The sequence below is a fragment of the Schistocerca nitens genome, chromosome 7 (assembly GCF_023898315.1).
Source record: "Schistocerca nitens isolate TAMUIC-IGC-003100 chromosome 7, iqSchNite1.1, whole genome shotgun sequence".
Lineage (NCBI taxonomy): Eukaryota > Metazoa > Arthropoda > Insecta > Orthoptera > Acrididae > Schistocerca > Schistocerca nitens.
Window position 1 is genome coordinate 38,528,222 of NC_064620.1, and position 19,057 is coordinate 38,547,278.

Here is a 19,057-nt window from a genome sequence, read left to right on the forward strand (position 1 = left end):
TCCAACAGACTGTATAATACTGAAACTGTTGTTAAAAGTATTTTCCATATGCAGCATGGCATTCCACTGACTGCAGCTCCTCAGAAACAAAAGATTGTTAGAACAAACAGCTCAAAATTAAATATACAATTTGAAGCTTAGAAACAATTCTTTGTTACCAGTACAATGATCAACTTCAAAAGGATATAATGATTTTGTAAAAGTGAGGTGCACTAACAGATGATAAAATCCATTCAATGTAGAGATGCAAAACTTTACTTCTTCACAAATATGCTGGTCAAATAATGAATAGATAATCAAAAAGATAAAAAAAATATTTTCAGGAAGAAATATCACAAATTCTTTATGCATCTTGCGGATAATAATGGAGAGAACAAAAGCAGTAATTTAAACTAGTGCTGACTGTGAAAGCAATGCAAGATGTGACTGTAACGAAACTAAATTTATGGATTTCAAAAGAGTTTCATCTTACTTTATTCACACACCTTGGCTTTTAGCACAAAACTGAAATATTTGTAACTATCTTTACATTTCATAAAATATTGAGCAAGCACTAATTTAAACTACATAAATAATGTACAATAATTTAAAATAAATTACAATTTTATGTAACAGGTATGAGAAAGCCTACTCTGTTGAGTATTCGTCCTGTGTAATTAAAACACAATTCATTTATAAATGAATAGCATGAAGAGCTTTTTTTTTTTTTTTTTTTTTTTACTGAATAAGACAACTACAGCTATGTTATTTATTACATATGAAAATCTGAATATCTAAAATCAATGATTTTCAGATTATTCCAATGGTGTTGGAGATCGTGTTCAGAAAACCCTTATCCAATAATGAACACTACCAGAACTGAACACCAACATACCTCTTTCCTTGGAGGAGTCTATTTGCATTGCACAATTTCTCCAAACTAATCTATAATAAAGTAGTGTCAATATTACAATTTCTACATAGTCATGCACAGACTATGAACACCTTGAAATAGAAATTTATCTGAATACTTTATTTTTATGTCCACATTAAAATTTATTTTAAATAATGTGTTGGCCACCTGTCAGAAAGAAACGACACTTCAACAAGAATGCCACACACAGCTTTAGGAGTGCCTCAGTGTCACACGAACACTCTTACTTCGGCCTCGCCTTGCCTCACCTCACCTCACAGTGCGCACTATCACTGACTCACAGCTGGAGATTTCTTGTCCGAGTCCTGGCTGGACGGCGTGTTGCCCTGAGGTGGGACACCGGGTCCCCTATCGGCCACAGGTCCGCCCACTCCAGGCCCACCTACTGGCCCTCCTCCCCCCCACGAATTAGGGCCCCCCGTCATAGGCGAGTCCGAGAAGCCGTGGTTGTCGTGGTCCAGGGAATTGGCCGCATCATACTGTGTGTTCTCCAACCGTGTTATGAGCCTCTCGTCCTCATCCCCGAACTCGCCACCCATCAGTGATGGTTCGCCAACAACCATTACGTCCTGAAATGAAATACAAAAGCATCTCAGTTGAGAGAAAAGGTGGTAACTGCAGAACAAAGTCATTCACATACTCTGTGTTTGTGACAGGCAACCACTTATCTTTCTTATGCACAACAATTTTTCCATGAACAAGATTCAGGTATAAGCAGAGTTCAACACTAGCAAAGGTGGAATGAGATCCAGACTATGGTACATACACAATACATTACATGCAAAAATGTGTGACACACCCTCGTATCATTCTCGACTCTAGCCTTACTATTAACAAAACCTACTTCATCAGGAAAAAAAGCCACTTGTGAGATGCCCAACATCGCAGTGTATATGTATGTTTGCACAGTAACCACTACGTTGGCACTTAAAACAAACAGCTACAAGATGGATTGTGTATGGTGGCAAAATACAGTATCTGGTCCCACAATATGACACCCACTATCTTGTGATGTGATTCAGTATGGATAATGTTTGGATCATTGCCCCAACTTCAGCACCTCGGGCCTTTGTTAGTCAAAACCAGTCATTCGCCTGGCATGAATCTATGTTACTTCATCTGATACTGCCTAAAACATTTTCATCCACCAACTCCCTCCTCCACTAGATCCTGCCATTACCTTCCCATTCTATTATGGTTAGTTAAAAGTTTCCATTTTTGCCTCTTTTGCTACAGTTTGATGCTTTCTGCCCTATTTGCTTCTACTTTCTTTTTTTCTGTCACTGATCCACTCTATCTCATTTATATTTATAGTCCTATATTATATACCTTTCTTTCAGCTTCTTCATTTTAGTATAATTTATTTAGTTATTGTTACAAGCTAGATTAATTTTATTCAGAGAAATTGTTGTCACTGGCTTCCTTAAATGATAAAAATTTGAATGGGGCACTTCTTTATCTGATATTGAGTGAAGCAGACATATTTATAATCACAGAGAATATTTTGCAAACAATAATCATAAACAAACATTTCTAAAACGAAAATAACTATAAAAACTGCAGAGTCCAAAAAAGTCATCTCGGCTAAATTATTCACTAATCATTCATATCCTTCTGTGTTCATAAGAGAGGGGTAGCAATCACCTAGTATTAGCCACACAACATATTTTTAGAAGAAAGTGAAGTTCCAATAAAAGTATGTTATAGCTTTTAGGCTCATAACAAGTCAGTACAGGACAAATTACATAATAATGGAGGTACTCAGGAAACTTGAGTGGGAGTCTTTGGGGGAAAGCCAATGTTGTTCTTATGAAACCTTGTTGGTTAAACTTATAGAACTGGCATTTGATGAACAACTGAAAAATTCTGCTGCATCCATCTCATTTAGAAATCACAAGAATAAGATGAGAGAGATTAGAACATACATGAAGAGACAGTCTGCTGTTTTTTTACAGAAGTTTGAAATATGGCACGTACTTCAATGCGCGATGCTTTTAAAAATTTCCACAACAAAATTCGGTCTCAAAATCTGGCAGAAATTCCAAAGAGATTCTGGTCATACATAAAGCACACCAGTGCCAAGACGCAATCAATACCTTCACTGCGCAATAACAACGGTGAAGTCACAGATGACAGTGCCACAAAAGCAGAGTTATTAAAAATGGTTTTCCGAAACTCCTCCACCAAAGGAGACGAAGTAAATATTCCTGAATTCCAGTCAAGAACAACTGCCAAGATGAGAAACATAGAAGTATATATCATCAGAGTAGCAAAGCAGCTTAAATCGCTTAATAAAGGCAAGCCCTCCGGTCCTGATTGTATACCAGTCAGGTTCCTCTCAGCGTATGCTGATAAAATAGCTCCATATTTAGCAATTATATACAATCATTCGCTCACAGAAAGATCCATACCTAAAGACTGGAAAATTGCTCAAGTCACACCAATACCCAAAAAGGGAGGTAGGAGTAATACGCTGAATTACAGGCCTATATCACTAACTTCGATTTGAAGTAGGGTTTTGCAACATAAACTGTATTTGAACATTATGAAGTACCTCGAAGAAAACGATTTATTGACACATAATCAGCACGGTTTCAGAAAATATTGTTCTTGTGAAACACGACTAGCTCTTTAAACTCATGAAGTAATAAGTGCTATCGACAGGGGATTTCAAACCGATTCCATATTTTTAAATTTCCAGAAGGCTTTCGACATCGCTCCTCAAACGCGACTTCCAACCAAACTGCATGCCTACAGAGTATCGCCTCAGTTGTGAGACTGGATTCGTGATTTCCTGTCAGAAAGGTCACAGTTCGTAGTAATAGACAGAAAGTCATCGAGTAAAACAGAAGTAATATCCAGCGATCCCCAAGAAAGTGCTTTAGGCCCTCTTTTGTTCCTGATCTACACTCCTGGAAATTGAAATAAGAACACCGTGAATTCATTGTCCCGGGAAGGGGAAACTTTATTGACACATTCCTGGGGTCAGATACATCACATGATCACACTGACAGAACCACAGGCACATAGACACAGGCAACAGAGCATGCACAATGTCGGCACTAGTACAGTGTATATCCACCTTTCGCAGCAATGCAGGCTGCTATTCTCCCATGGAGACGATCGTAGAGATGCTGGATGTAGTCCTGTGGAACGGCTTGCCATGCCATTTCCACCTGGCGCCTCAGTTGGACCAGCGTTCGTGCTGGACGTGCAGACCGCGTGAGACGACGCTTCATCCAGTCCCAAACATGCTCAATGGGGGACAGATCCGGAGATCTTGCTGGCCAGGGTAGTTGACTTACACCTTCTAGAGCACGTTGGGTGGCACGGGATACATGCGGACGTGCATTGTCCTGTTGGAACAGCAAGTTCCCTTGCCGGTCTAGGAATGGTAGAACGATGGGTTCGATGACGGTTTGGATGTACCGTGCACTATTCAGTGTCCCCTCGACGATCACCAGTGGTGTACGGCCAGTGTAGGAGATCGCTCCCCACACCATGATGCCGGGTGTTGGCCCTGTGTGCCTCGGTCGTATGCAGTCCTGATTGTGGCGCTCACCTGCACGGCGCCAAACACGCATACGACCATCATTGGCACCAAGGCAGAAGCGACTCTCATCGCTGAACACGACACGTCTCCATTCGTCCCTCCATTCACGCCTGTCGCGACACCACTGGAGGCGGGCTGCACGATGTTGGGGCGTGAGCGGAAGACGGCCTAACGGTGTGCGCGACCGTAGCCCAGCTTCATGGAAACGGTTGCGAATGGTCCTCGCCGATACCCCAGGAGCAACAGTGTCCCTAATTTGCTGGGAAGTGGTGGTGCGGTCCCCTACGGCACTGCGTAGGATCCTACGGTCTTGGCGTGCATCCGTGCGTCGCTGCGGTCCGGTCCCAGGTCGACGGGCATGTGCACCTTCCGCCGACCACTGGCGACAACATCGATGTACTGTGGAGACCTCACGCCCCACGCGTTGAGCAATTCGGCGGTACGTCCACCCGGCCTCCCGCATACCCACTATACGCCCTCGCTCAAAGTCCGCCAACTGCACATACGGTTCACGTCCACGCTGTCGCGGCATGCTACCAGTGTTAAAGACTGCGATGGAGCTCCGTATGCCACGCCAAACTGGCTGACACTGACGGCGGCGGTGCACAAATGCTGCGCAGCTAGCGCCATTCGACGGCCAACACCGCGGTTCCTGGTGTGTCCGCTGTGCCGTGCGTGTGATCATTGCTTGTACAGCCCTCTCGCAGTGTCCGGAGCAAGTATGGTGGGTCTGACACACCGGTGTCAATGTGTTCTTTTTTCCATTTCCAGGAGTGTATGTTAAAGACAAAGGAGACAATCTGAGTAGCTGTCTTAGATTGTTTGCAGATGATGCTGTCATTTACCGTCCTGTAAACTCATCAGATGATCAAAACTACTTGCAAAACGATTTACGTAAGATATCTGTATGGTGCGAAAAGTGGCAATTGACCCTGAATAAGGAAAAGTGTGAAGTTATTCACATGAGTACTAAAAGAAATCAGCTAACATTCGATTACGTGATAAGTCACACAAATTTGAAGGCTGTAAATTCAAATAAATACTTAGGAATTACAATTACAAATAACCTCAATTGTAACAATCACATAGATAATATTGTGGGTAGAGCAAACCAAAGACTGTGATTCATTGGCAGAACACTTTTAAGGTGCAACAGGTCTACTAAAGAGATTGCTTACACCATGCTTGTCCGCCCTATTCTGGAGTATTGCTGTGCAGTGTGGGATCTGCATCAGGTGGGACTGACAGATGACACACAAGCAGACATTTGTCTGTGTATGTGTCTGTGTATGTGCAGATGGATATGTGTGTGTGTGTGCGCGAGTGTATACCTGTCCTTTTCCCCCTAAGATAAGTCTTTCCGCTCCCGGGATTGGAATGACTCCTTACCCTCTCCCTTAAAACCCACATCCTTTCGTCTTTCCCTCTCCTTCCCTCTTTCCTGATGAAGCAACTGTTGGTTGCGAAAACTTGAATTTTATGTGTATGTTTGTGTTTGTTTGTGTATCTATCAACTTGCCAGCACTTTCGTTTGGTAAGTCACATCATCTTTGTTTTTAGATATATTATGTAAATAAGTTATACAGAACTGCAACCAGTCACTTTTTTGAATAATTACATTTTATTCCATGAATCGGTTTTCGAACCTTTTCAGGTTCATCTTCAGATGGTTTCAGGAAGTTACATCATTACTACTAGCATAATGCCGGGTGCTGGCCTGTGACAGCATTATGCTAGCAGTAATGATGTAACTTCCTGAAACCATCTGAAGATGGACCTGAAAAGGTTCGAAAGCCGGTTCATGGAATAAAACATAATTATTCAAAAACGTGACTGGTTGCAGCTCTGTATAACTTATTTACATTCAATATACAGTCACAGTTCTAAAATTTCCGTAATGGATAAGCATAAAATCTTATGATTCATTATATGTTAATTCACATTTGTATTTGTTAACAAATATGGAATTGAAATAAAAACATAAATGTTATTCATAGTGACATCCAAACCATCAACGTTACAATTATGAGACTTATTTTATGTAATGAGGTACCAGAAATTATGGTGATTAGTTATAAATGTTTCTACTTAACAATGCTCACAAATATTTATCTGCAATGGGGTTTTTTATCCTTTTTTGGGGGGGGATGGGGGGGGGATGGGGGGGGGGGGCACATCATACTGCTTTAAGAAACTGATGCCTGAGCATTAACCTTCAAATCCTATATGTATGAAGGAAATTGAAGAGGGCAGAGGAGTCCTTAAGATCCCCTTTAAGCTAGTTTATGTCTCTCTCTTGTTCCCATATAATCCCACCATTCTACCTGCATGCAGACTTCACAGTTCCCCTGTTCTATATCTACATACATACTCCGCAATCCACCATACGGTGCGTGGCAGAGGGTACCTCGTACCACAACTAGCTTCTTCTATCCCTGTTCCACTCCCAAACAGAACAGGGGAAAAATGATTGCCTATATGCCTCTGTATGAGCCCTAATCTCTCTTATCTTATCTTTGTGGTCTTTCTGCGAAATATAAGTTGGCGGCAGTAAAATTGTACTGCAGTCAGCCTCAAATGCTGGTTCTCTAAATTTCCTCAGTAGCGATTCACAAAAAGAACGCCTCCTTTCCTCTAGAGACTCCCACCCGAGTTCCTGAAGCATTTCCGTAACACTCGTGTGATGATCAAACCTACCAGTAACAAATCTAGCAGCCCGCCTCTGAATTGCTTCTATGTCCTCCCTCAATCCGACCTGATAGGGATCCCAAACGCTCGAGCACTACTCAAGAATAGGTCGTATTAGTGTTTTATAAGCGGTGTCCTTTACAGATGAACCACATCTTCCCAAAATTCTACCAATGAACCGAAGACGACTATCTGCCTTCCCCACAACTGCCATTAAGGGTACCACTTCATACCGCACTGCAATGTTACACCCAAATATTTAATCAACGTGAGTGTGTCAAGTGCTACACTACTAATGGAGTATTCAAACATTACGGGATTCTTTTTCCTATTCATCTGCATTAATTTACATTTTTCTATATTTAGAGTTAGCTGCCATTCTTTACACCAATCACAAATCCTGTCCAAGTTATCTTGTATCCTCCTACAGTCACTCAACGATGACACCTTCCCTTACACCACAGCATCATCAGCAAACAGCCGCACATTGCTATCCATCCTATCCAAAAGATCATTTATGTAGATAGAAAACAACAGCGGGCCTACCACACTTCCCTGGAGCACTCCAGATGATACCCTCACCTCCAATGAACACTCACCATCAACGACAACGTACTGGGTTCTATTACTTAAGGAGTTTTCGAGCCACTCACATATTTGGGAACCAATCTCATATGCTCGTACCTTAGTTAGGAGTCTGCAGTGGGGCACCGAGTCAAACGCTTTCCGGAAGTCAAGGAATATGGCATCCGTCTGATACCCTTCATCCATGGTTCACAAGATATCACGTGAAAAAAGGGCGAGTTGCATTTCGCAGGAGAGATGCTTTCTAAAGCCGTGCTGATGCATGGTCAGCAACTTCTCTGTCTCAAGGAAATTCATTACATTCGAACCCGAGAATATGTTCAAGAATCCTGCAACAAACCGTTGTTAAGGATACTGGTCTGTAATTTTGAGGTTCCGTCCTTCTACCCTTCTTATATACAGGCGTCACCTGCACTTTTTTCCAGTCGCTCGGGACTTTACGTTGGGCAAGAGATTCGTGATAAATGCAAGCTAAGTAAGGAGTCAATGCAGTAGAGTACTCTCTTAAAACCGAATTGGAATCCCATCAGGACCTGGCAATTTATTTATTTTCAACCCATTCAGCTGCTTCACAACCCCAAGGATGTCTATCACTATGCCCCCCATATGGGAATCTGTACGAGACTCAAACGGCGGTATGTTTGTACGATCCTCCTGCGTGAAAGATTTCTCAAATGCTAAATTTAAAATTTCAGCCTTCGTTTTGATGTCTTCCGTTGCCAGGCCAGACTCATCAGTGAGTGACTGGATGGAAGCCTTCAACCTGCTTACCGATTTTACGTAAGACCAGAATTCCCTTGGGTTTTCAGCAAAATCTTTTGCTAAGGTATGCTTGTTCCATCCAAGCTCACCCACATTCTCCTTTCTGACCTCCTTCCCTTACCTTGAGTCCTTCATTTTCTGCTTTTAAGCCCACTACCATCTCCCTATCTTCATACGAAGAAGCCACATCTGCACTACCTCTTTTAGCAACCCTGTTCCGTTCTGAGTACCCACATTGGCCCAGATCACCAACTCTCTGTGTTGTTCAACGCATTTTTTAATAATGTCTGTTACTGCTGTTGGAAGGACATTTTCATGGTGCTCTTGCATTGAATAGGCAAAACTTCTACACACACACACACACACACACACAAGTGAAAACAGTAAGTATGAAACAAGTGAAAACAATAAGTATGAAAATTTACAATGTCCATGGGAATATGTGTGGCTTGGCTTACTAACAATCTTTAGTACAATGCATCATTGCGAAAGAAAAAAACATAATGCCGAGTTAAAAATTCAAGATTAAACAAGCATCCATGACCAATCTGAGGAAACTATCACAGGAAAACAAACCAGTCACTTTATGAAAGAGCGTTAGCAAATTGTTCAAGCAGTAATTACTGAAAGGAGTTTTATGAAGGGATAATAATCGTATTCTTATTTCAATTGTCATGTTAATTTTTGGTTTGCTAAAGTGAATAAACTCACATTTCAAGATCAAACCTATGCAACAAAATACAGATAGTTTCAAAAAGAATGTACACATTAAAGAGTATTATGTTGTCAAAACTATCAAACACTGCCCCACAGCTGAGTTATTGGATGAATGAATAAACTGCCAAGTTTATATTCATTGACCGTAGAAGACAGTTGTCTTGATTGTTGTCACATGTTGCAAAATGGCTACTACTCAGCACAAATCATTCTGTGTTCTCGAGTTTTCTCGGGTTGACATACTTGTGGTACCAAACCGATCCTCCAAATGGATGGAACATTCACACATGGTATCAATAGTTTATAGGATGTGAATGTAAAGGAAAGAACCCTTGCCACCCATGTTTCCAACAAAAATATCGCACAAATTCAAATGGCAAGTTCTACAAAATCAATTTGGTGCATTTTAAGATGTCAGTTAGTTATAAAGTTGTAAAACTTATAGCTTTTACACACTCTACATCATAACAACAAACATATGGCCGTCAAGCTTCAGAATGCTACTGACGGTAATAAAAATTTTGCACAATGCATAATTTTCAGTGATCAAGCACCTTCCCACATTAGTGAGAAGTAAACAAACATAGTGTACAGATTTGGGGCCAACAGAACCCACGTGCACACACTCAACATGTACAAGGTTCACCCAAAGTCAATGTGGTTTGCCCAGTACCGCATTCACCTGTTTGCAGCCCGTTCTCCTTTAATGGAAACATGGTTACCACTCACCAGTGTCTTAGTATGTTACAAAATTGGTTGTTAGCAAGGCTGAATGAGGACAATTTCATTTTTCAACAAGATGGGGCACCCCCTCACTGTAGGTACCAATTGCGTGAATATCTGAACGATACTCTACCTAGCAGCTGGATTGGTTGTCAGACAGGCAGTGACTTAGCACTTCTCAGCTGGCCTCCAAGTTCACTAGATTTAATGCCCTCTGACTTCTTCTTGTGGCACTTCACTAAGAACAATGTTGATGCACCAATACTACCACAAAATCTAAAAAAGCTGAAGAACTGGATCCATACTGCCATAACATCAGTGATAATGGACATTCTTGCCCAAGTATGGGACGAATTCGAGTATCAATGTTATATTGATCAAGTCACTGTTGGAGGACATATTAACATCAGTAATCTAACTTTAGGGATCTGTAAATATGAGTCCCAAGTTTCACAGTTGTATGTCTTACAATTTATTAAATATATGCATTCAAAAAATGTATATTCCTTTTGAAACACCCTGTAATATATCATTTTCACATCATCCTAATCTTTTGCTTTTCTAGAATGCTCACCTGTGATGCTAAAGAGAAATTTGGTCCAGGCGAGCGTTTCTTGTTGGGCGCAGGAGGAGCATTGTTGGCAGCACCTCCAGATTGGGAACCTTTCCGTTTCCGCCTCTTGTTTGCTGGTCGTTGTGACTCTGCGTGCAAGGAAAAAGTTAATAAGTATTCAAATTTGAAAATACATATGATAATCATGTATTATATTTTACTTGACAATATGAATGAGGAATGCAATCAGACAGTTCTCATGTAATGGCTGAAGCTGGGTTAAACACTGAAAAAACAGATTAACTCAGAACCATGTTCCGTCAAAAATAACAAGAAACTAGTTGGTTGTTGAATATGAACTGAAATTTAAATCAAACGTATTACGAGATTCTCCATTTGTGAACTAAAGGTTGACACAGTTCAGATCAGATTGTTTTGAGGGAAGACTATTTGTAGTTGGTGCTCTATGCACGGTTGCAGTTCAATGGCTGAAAGACTTCTTTTACTGCTGTGCTTTGATATACTGGAAAAGATAAGGTTGCAGTTTAACATAATATTGACAGAGAGCTAGTTAGAGATGGAGCTGGACAAACAGCAATGCAATTTCCTCTGCCACTCACTCATTACCTTAGATAATCTACAGACATCACAGGAAAGTTGTTTAGATAACCTCTCTCACTCTCTCTCTCTCTCTCTCTCTCTCTCTCTCTCTCTCTCTCTCTCTCTTTTTTAACAGGGGTCACAGATCAGACAAGGAAACAACATTTTTCTTCAGTTCTGTAAAGCCAACTAAACCATTTGAGCACAATGTGACTTAATCTTTCGGGAAACATATCATATCTAAAGCATAAACTCTAGGATTATACATCCATGGAGACAGCAGAGTGAAAATATCACAAAATGAAAGAGAAGGTGGAAAGCTTGAGAGGAACGCAGATTGCATAAAGAAGGCGAGAAATAAAGTAGGGCTGAAATTTACCACTGAACTTTTCTGAGAAGTTTTAACTGTTAAGGGATGTATTGTTAGACCACTGATATCTGGCATTCATAGGTTAGTGGACCATCAACTGAGTTACCTGCCTCAAGAATCGAGATCTGACCTACAAGTGCCTCTATACCCATTTCTCAAAACTCCAGTGAGGCTATCATCCTGAATACATAGAACTAGCACACCTGTGAGCAGGAATATGGCAGTTTTTTACTTTGTAAGTGTGTGCAAGGAAACAAAATGCTCTGGCAAACATAAAATATCTTGCCGGAGTTTGAAAACCCCAATTTCAGTCTTTTGTAAGTGGTGGTGTAACAAATGACAACAATGATGGAAATTCCTGGAGGGTGCAACATGTTAAATAAAGAAAGGCAATAATTCACCTGGTGCAGACTGAAGTGTGGAACACAGAAACACGTAACAGAAAACAGCTTTCCCACTAGCTTTCAAGTAACAGCTATCTTTCTAGCCCAAGTACAAACATTCACACTCACAAACATTCACACACACAACTACGCAGACACCCAAATCCACACGACTTGAATCTTGCCATGCCTAAAGGAATGTCCGTTTGGGTATCTGTGTGGTTGTGTGCGTGAATGAGTGTACTAGGGCTAGAAAAGGAGCTAATGCTAGTGTGAATAGCATAATTACAAATATACAACATTGTGAAATAACAGCCTTAGCACCACTATTGAAAATCAATGAACTGTGCAGATGACAAGTGTGTAAACTAAGTGCAGTGCTGACACATTGATTGGTAATCACTATTTCTTCATGATGCTTCTTACTTGTAGCTACTTAGAAATATCACAGTGACAGCAGTATATGCTAATGAGCACAGGCCAAGGAAAAGATTACTGATAGTTCCAGACTGCTGTTCCCTCCTTCCTCACAAGCAGCTTCTAATCAAATTGCATGCCTAAGGAGTAGTGTCTCTGTTCAACAACTGGATTCATGAATTCCTGCCAGGAATGTCATAGCTCATAGTAACTGGCAAAAAGTCGCTGATTAAAAAAGAAGTGATGTCTGGCATTCCCCAAGGAAGTGTTATAGATCCTCTGATGTTCCTAATCTGTATAAAGGATTTAGGAGACAATCTGAGCATCCCTCTTAGATGGTTTGCAGATGATACTGTCATTTACCATACAGTAAGGTTATCAACAGATTGCAACCAATTGCAAAATGATTTAGCCAAAATATCTGTATGGTGCAAAAAGTGGCAATTGACTCTAAATAAGGAAAAGTGTGAGGTCAAACACATGAGTACTAAAAGGAACCGGTTACATTTCAGTTATGTTTTCAGAAATTACCACAACCAGTAACCTTTCTAAATAGATGTTTTTCAGTAAACCATGGCCAGTTTTGAGCTGCCTAGTAGCTCATCATCAAATGGTGCATATACACATTCAGTGCTTTTTTTATATAGCTTTGTGATGCTTGTTCTGTATCTGTGGCAAGTTAGAAAACAACAGCAAATAAGCACGACAGTGGCACAGTTTCATGAAATATTTACAATATAAGTTCTACTTAAATCCTGCCACAGGCTTATCCTACCCCATCAGAGGCCAGGCCACCTGTGAAAGCAGCCATATTACATACCAGTTATATATATATTCTTTTTTTGTGCATTACAGGAAATATAAATGCCAAATTAACTTAAACTAATACAAACTGAACTACAAATTAATATGTGCAATTTACAAGGTGTATGGCACTAGATATTCTGATGATATTTCTATTACATCTAAGAGTACTGGTGTTGAGATTATTTTTAACATATAGTTTCTTGCTCGATATATTGGCTGAACCAGGCATACGACATCTGAGATGAGCACGTTAGTGGTTAATTTAAAATTAATAAGGAATGTGATCATTTGGTAGGGAGTGTTAAGAGGGGTGAGGGGAATGAGAAGGAAGACGGAAAGAGACTGTTAGAGCGAAAGTGAGATGGGGGTGGGACGAAGAGTGAGAGTGAGAGAGAGAGAGAGAGAGAGAGAGAGAAAGCAGAGAGATAAAATTAAAAGGGGGGTGGAGGGTGGGGGGACGGGGGGGGGGGGGATTGAGAGTAAGCGAACGAGTATGTGTTTCTTGTTTCTGTGTGTGTGTGTGTGTGTGTGTGTGTGTGTGTGTGTGCGTGCGTGCGTGCGTGCGTGCATGCATGTGTGTTTTCTGAATGACAGTTTAGTTCTTCAGGTTTACAGAATCATTAAAATTCTGAAAGAAGGGTTATTTGCTAATTCTGTCTGTTCATTTAAAATAGTCTGGGGTGATTTATGTTTGTGGGTGAAAACCTCTAATTGTTCAAAAAGGTCCATCTTCATTCCCTTGTCTAAAGTGTGTAGGATATGGAGGTTGCTTTTTATGGAGTATTTATTTTCTGCAAGATGGGAGGCAAACGTGGATCTCTTTAAATTGTTTAGGTGGAGTGCATCAGTGTGCTCTTTGTATCGTGTTTCAAAGCTTCTTCCTATTTGCCCTATGTAGCAGCAGAAGCAGCTATCACATAGTAATTTATTTGTGCCAGATTTGCAAAACGATGTGTATTATGGACTATCTTGTTTTGTATTTGTTGTTCATGTGAAAACTTATTTTAACATTATGTGGGTTGAACAGCTTGGCGAGTTTGTACAAGATGTTACCGAGAGAAGGCATACAGATATATTTGGTTTCTTCTGCTTTGATTTGGCATATATATTGTAAGTAAGATATAACCTTCATCAATGTGACTCTTAATCAACAATTTCTTTGTTTCAACACGAAATCTTTGAGCCTACAGTTTAATCACAACATATAAAATGTGAAAATCGGTGTCTGTGGCAAAGTTTGTTAATTGTAGTGTGTGAAAGAAATTCAAAAACGTGAATAATATTTTCCAAAGTGCTGGAAATAATATATATACATATAAACAAAGAAGATGTGACTTACCAAACGAAAGTGCTGGCAAGTTGATAGACACACACAAACAAACACAAACATACACACAAAATTCAAGCTTTCGCAACCAACGGTTGCCACATATTTAAGGGTGATCCTCATTACCAACAAACACTGTCTGCCTGTGTCCATTCATGCGAATGGACAGTTCGTTGGTGGTCATTCCCACATAGAATGCATCACAGTGTAGGCAGGTCAGTTGGTAAATCACGTGGGTGCTTTCACACGTGGCTCTGCCTTTGATCGTGTACACCTTCTGGGTTACAGGACTGGAGTAGGTGGTGGTGGGAGGGTGCATGGGACAGGTTTTACACCGGGAGCAGTTACAAGGATAGGAGCCAGAGGGTAGGGAAGGTGGTTAGGGGATTTCATAGGGATGAACTAACAGGTTACGAAGGTTAGGTGGATAGCGGAAAGACACTCTTGGTGGAGTGGGGAGGATTTCATGAAGAATGGATCTCATTTCAGGGCAGGATTTGAGGAAGTCGTATCCCTGCTGGAGAGCCACATTCAGAGTCTGGTCCAGTCCCGGAATGTATCCTGTCACAAGTGGGGCACTTTTGTGGTTCTTCTGTGGGAGATTCTGGGTTTGAGGGGATGAGGAAGTGGCTCTGGTTATTTGCTTCTGTACCAGGTCGGGAGGGTAGTTGCGGGATGCAAAAGCTGTTGTCAGGTTGTTGGTGTAATGGTTCAGGGATTCCGGACTGGAGCAGATTCATTTGCCACGAAGACCTAGGCTGTAGGGAAGGAACCATTTGATGTGGAATGGGTGGCAGCTGTCATAAAGGAGGTACTGTTGCTTGTTGGTGGGTTTGATGTGGACAAACGTGTGAAGCTGGCCATTGGATAGATGGAGGTCAACGTCAAGGAAAGTGGCGTGGGATTTGGAGTAGGACCAGGTGAATCTGATGGAACCAAAGGAGTTGAGGTTGGAGAGGAAATTCTCGAGTTCTTCTTCACTGTGAGTCCAGATCATGAAGATGTCATCAATAAATCTGTACCAAACTTTGGGTTGGCAGGCCTGGGTAACCAAGAAGGCTTCCTCTAAGCGACCCATGAATAGGTTGGCGTACGAGGGGGGCCATCCTGGTACCCATGGCTGTTCCCTTTAATTGCTGGTATGTCTGGCCTTCAAAAGTGAAGAAGTTTGTCTGGCCTTCAAAAGTGAAGAAGTTGTGGGTCAGGATGAAGGTGGCTAAGGTAATGAGGAAAGAGGTTTTAGGTAGGGTGGCAGGTGATCGGCATGAAAGGAAATGCTCCATCGCAGCGAGGCCCTGGACGTGCGGAATATTTGTGTATAAGGAAGTGGCATCAATGGTTACAATGATGGTTTCCGGGGGTAACAGATTGGGTAAGGATTCCAGGCGTTCGAGAAAGTGGTTGGTGTCTTTGATGAAGGATGGGAGACTGCATGTAATAGGTTGAAGGTGTTGATCTACGTAGGCAGAGATACGTTCTGTGGGGGCTTGGTAACCAGCTACAATGGGGCGGCCGGGATGATTGGGTTTGTGAATTTTAGGAAGAAGGTAGAAGGTAGGGGTGCGGGGTGTCGGTGTGGTCAGGAGGTTGATGGAGTCAGGTGAAAGGTTTTGCAGGGGGCCTAAGGTTCTGGGGATTCCTTGAAGCTCCGCCTGGACATCGGGAATGGGATTACCTTGGCAAACTTTGTATGTGGTGTTGTCTGAAAGCTGACGCAGTCCCTCAGCCACATACTCCTGACGATCAAGTACCACGGTCGTGGAACCCTTGTCCGCCGGAAGAATGACGATGGATCGGTCAGCCTTCAGATCACAAAGATATGGTAAGAGAGATTAGGGCTCGTACAGAGGCATATAGGCAGTCATTTTTCCCTCGTTCTGTTTGGGAGTGGAACAGGGAGAGAAGACGCTAGTTGGGGTACGAGGTACCCTCCGCCACGCACCGTATGGTGGATTGCGGAGTATGGATGTAGATGTAGATGTAAGTGTGAATTGCACAGTAATCATGTAGATACAGACTGCCAATTGAGTTGCTTTATTATAAGTACCTACCTCCTATTGTGTCACCCTACATGGTTCATTTTTCAACTCCATAATGATGGGTTAACATGAGTACAAATTTTATGTGGGCAAGGTAAATGTATCTTTATAACAAAATGTGGAAGTTGAGCAGAGACTGGTATGAAAAATTAACAGAATCTAAAACCACCAAAGAAAGGTGCCACTTTCCCACAAAAGTAGAGAAATGACTGAAAGCCACAAAAATTTCGAAATACATTTTTAAAAAAAGACTTGGGACATAAAATGCAACAAACACACATATGGACAACAATCAACAACAGCTGGAGTGCAACAGATGAGTCTGGACTGTTTGACCTGCTCTTTATTGTCTTTTAGATCTACACTACCTTCTTCCTCAGATCTGGAAAATGAACTGTTGATTCAGAGTGCACAGTATCATTTTTTTTCTACTCTTTACATTATTTATGTAACTAATGAGGCGGTATTGAATAGGATTGGGGAGAAGAGAAATTTGTGGCACAACTTGACTAGAAGAAGGGATCGGTTGGTACGACATGTTTTGAGGCATCAAGGGATCACAAATTTAGCATTGGAGGGCAGCGTTGAGGATAAAAATCGTAGAGGGAGACCAAGGGATGAATACACTAAGCAGATTCAGAAGTATGTAGGTTGCAGTAGGTACTGGGAGATGAAGAAGCTTGCACAGGATAGAGTAGCATGGAGAGCTGCATCAAACCAGTCTCAGGACTGAAGACCACAACAACAACATACATTATTTCCTAAAGAGAGCTTTGAAGTTAATTTAATGAAGTATTTATATCTTTAAATTTTCTAATTCTTAATACAAGTTAATATAGTAACTACATACTGTCTATTGCAAATCAATTAAAAAGAAAAGAAACAAACGAGAATTTCAGCAGGCGAATGTTGTTATCAGATTTGTATCTTCACACAAATAAAACTCTGTGTGTGTGTGTGTGTGTGTGTGTGTGTGTGTGTGTGTGTTAGTTCACAGTCCAGAAACCTGAGTGGTTGATTATAACACAACAAACTTTCATTTAGCTTTATGAGACTTGTTTACTTTTATGCACGACATTGCTCATGAGAAAGATAGATTACATAACAGGTACAGATGAAAATCACAAGGAAAAACTTACTGTTGGCGAAAGTAAGTAATGACAACTAATATCAGATTTTACACACATAGAGCACCCACTTGAAGAGAAAAATGTGAAATAATCACAAAAAACTTCATGCTTACATGTGTCAAGTTCATACAGCACCCTTTGAAAAAGTCACAGAGTACATTGTGAGAGCACAGGCAAGCACTGGAAGTAGGAAATATGAAATATAAAATAATTTTCATTTTTCCCCTGTCTTCATAATGGACCATCAACATATCAAGAAATGAAGTACCAATACTTCACTCTACATAATTTGTATCACAAGAATTATGGAAAGGATGACACGTTCAGTTGCAGACAGGAAAAAAAAAAGATGATGGTACACAAGCCAGCATACCTCACCCACACGCAGAATGTGCCTGCTTGTGTGAATGTGTTTGTGCTTTCTTTTCTGAAGAAGGCTTTGGCCTACAGCTTAGTGTGTAACAGACTTCTTGTTGTGCCTGTCTGCAACTCAGCATGAGTAGCAATCTATCCTTCTCATATTCCAGACTGTACTTTCCATTGTTTAATCTGTATCAGAGGTTTATATTACACACGACTTAAAATAAGTGCCTTGTGACATCCATTGACCAGAAACCACTGTGTTGTTAACTGCACAACACAGCTGATGTTGCACACCCTCAGAGAAACCAGCCAAGATGAATCTACCTCTCTTACCCGGCGGGGCAACCATCCTCTGCCACTTCTGGAAGAGTGTGGTCTTGAGACAGTCTCGCGGACTGAGCGCATAAGCTTTGTGTCGCGACATCAGCTCCTGCATGGGCTCCAAGATCACACATAGCTGTAACACATACAAATTACTGTGTAAATGTGCCTATGGGGCTTTAATCCTTGCACAATTCTATCATTATGTGTTATGATACATAAAATACATTACACAGTTGATATCTAACAAAAAAAAAATGAAGTTCATCATAACAACTGGCCAAGGAACACATTTTGGGCATATTTTGACATTTCCAGAATTAACTTACTTTTGCTTGCTGAGCAAAACAAATCAGAAATGAAGCAGTGTGGCAAAATTCTCTTACAAATTAATTATTTTTCACGCAGTGTTAAACTAATATGAAAATAAGAAAAAGATGCACACAGAGACAGTCTATCCAAAATCTTTTCAACATCTAAGGTTTCAGAAAACTAAACTCAGAACAGTACTACAACTACACAGTTATTATCTTTCCACTCTTGGTTCTTGTTTTCCTTCTTATCCTTCATCTTCTAGAACTTTTAGTAAATGAATTGCAAAACTGCAAGGCAATGTTACCTTCGCTAAATTTTTTGAATTAAATTCACTCTTCGCAAACCTCAGAAACATGCCCTGTGCTTTGTCCACCTAGTCTTTTCTTCTTTTGAATGAGAATGGTGCATTATATTTGGATATTTCCAAGATACCTGCAAGTCTCATCTGGCAACATTACTTCAACAGATACATTATCTCCAAGAATGTAAAG

The 19,057-nt window shown here is 40.9% G+C and overlaps 1 protein-coding gene across 6 annotated transcripts in view; it reads right to left on the reverse strand.

Annotated features, from left to right (window-relative positions):
- Positions 1 to 696: 696 nt before the first annotated feature.
- Positions 697 to 19,057, reverse strand: part of LOC126194689 (LIM domain-binding protein 2) — a 900,697-nt gene continuing 882,336 nt past the window's right edge. For 4 of the 6 annotated variants that reach the window (XM_049932908.1, XM_049932906.1, XM_049932902.1 and 1 more), the window contains exons 8-10: positions 18,255 to 18,387; positions 10,516 to 10,643; positions 697 to 1,482 (exon numbers count right to left, since the gene is read on the reverse strand). In XM_049932908.1, coding sequence (XP_049788865.1) covers positions 1,183 to 1,482; positions 10,516 to 10,643; positions 18,255 to 18,387 — 561 coding nt within the window. In that variant the 3' untranslated portion in view covers positions 697 to 1,182. The remainder of the gene's footprint in view (positions 1,483 to 10,515; positions 10,644 to 18,254; positions 18,388 to 19,057) is intronic. The other 2 variants (XM_049932903.1, XM_049932907.1) reach the window with 1 other exon arrangement.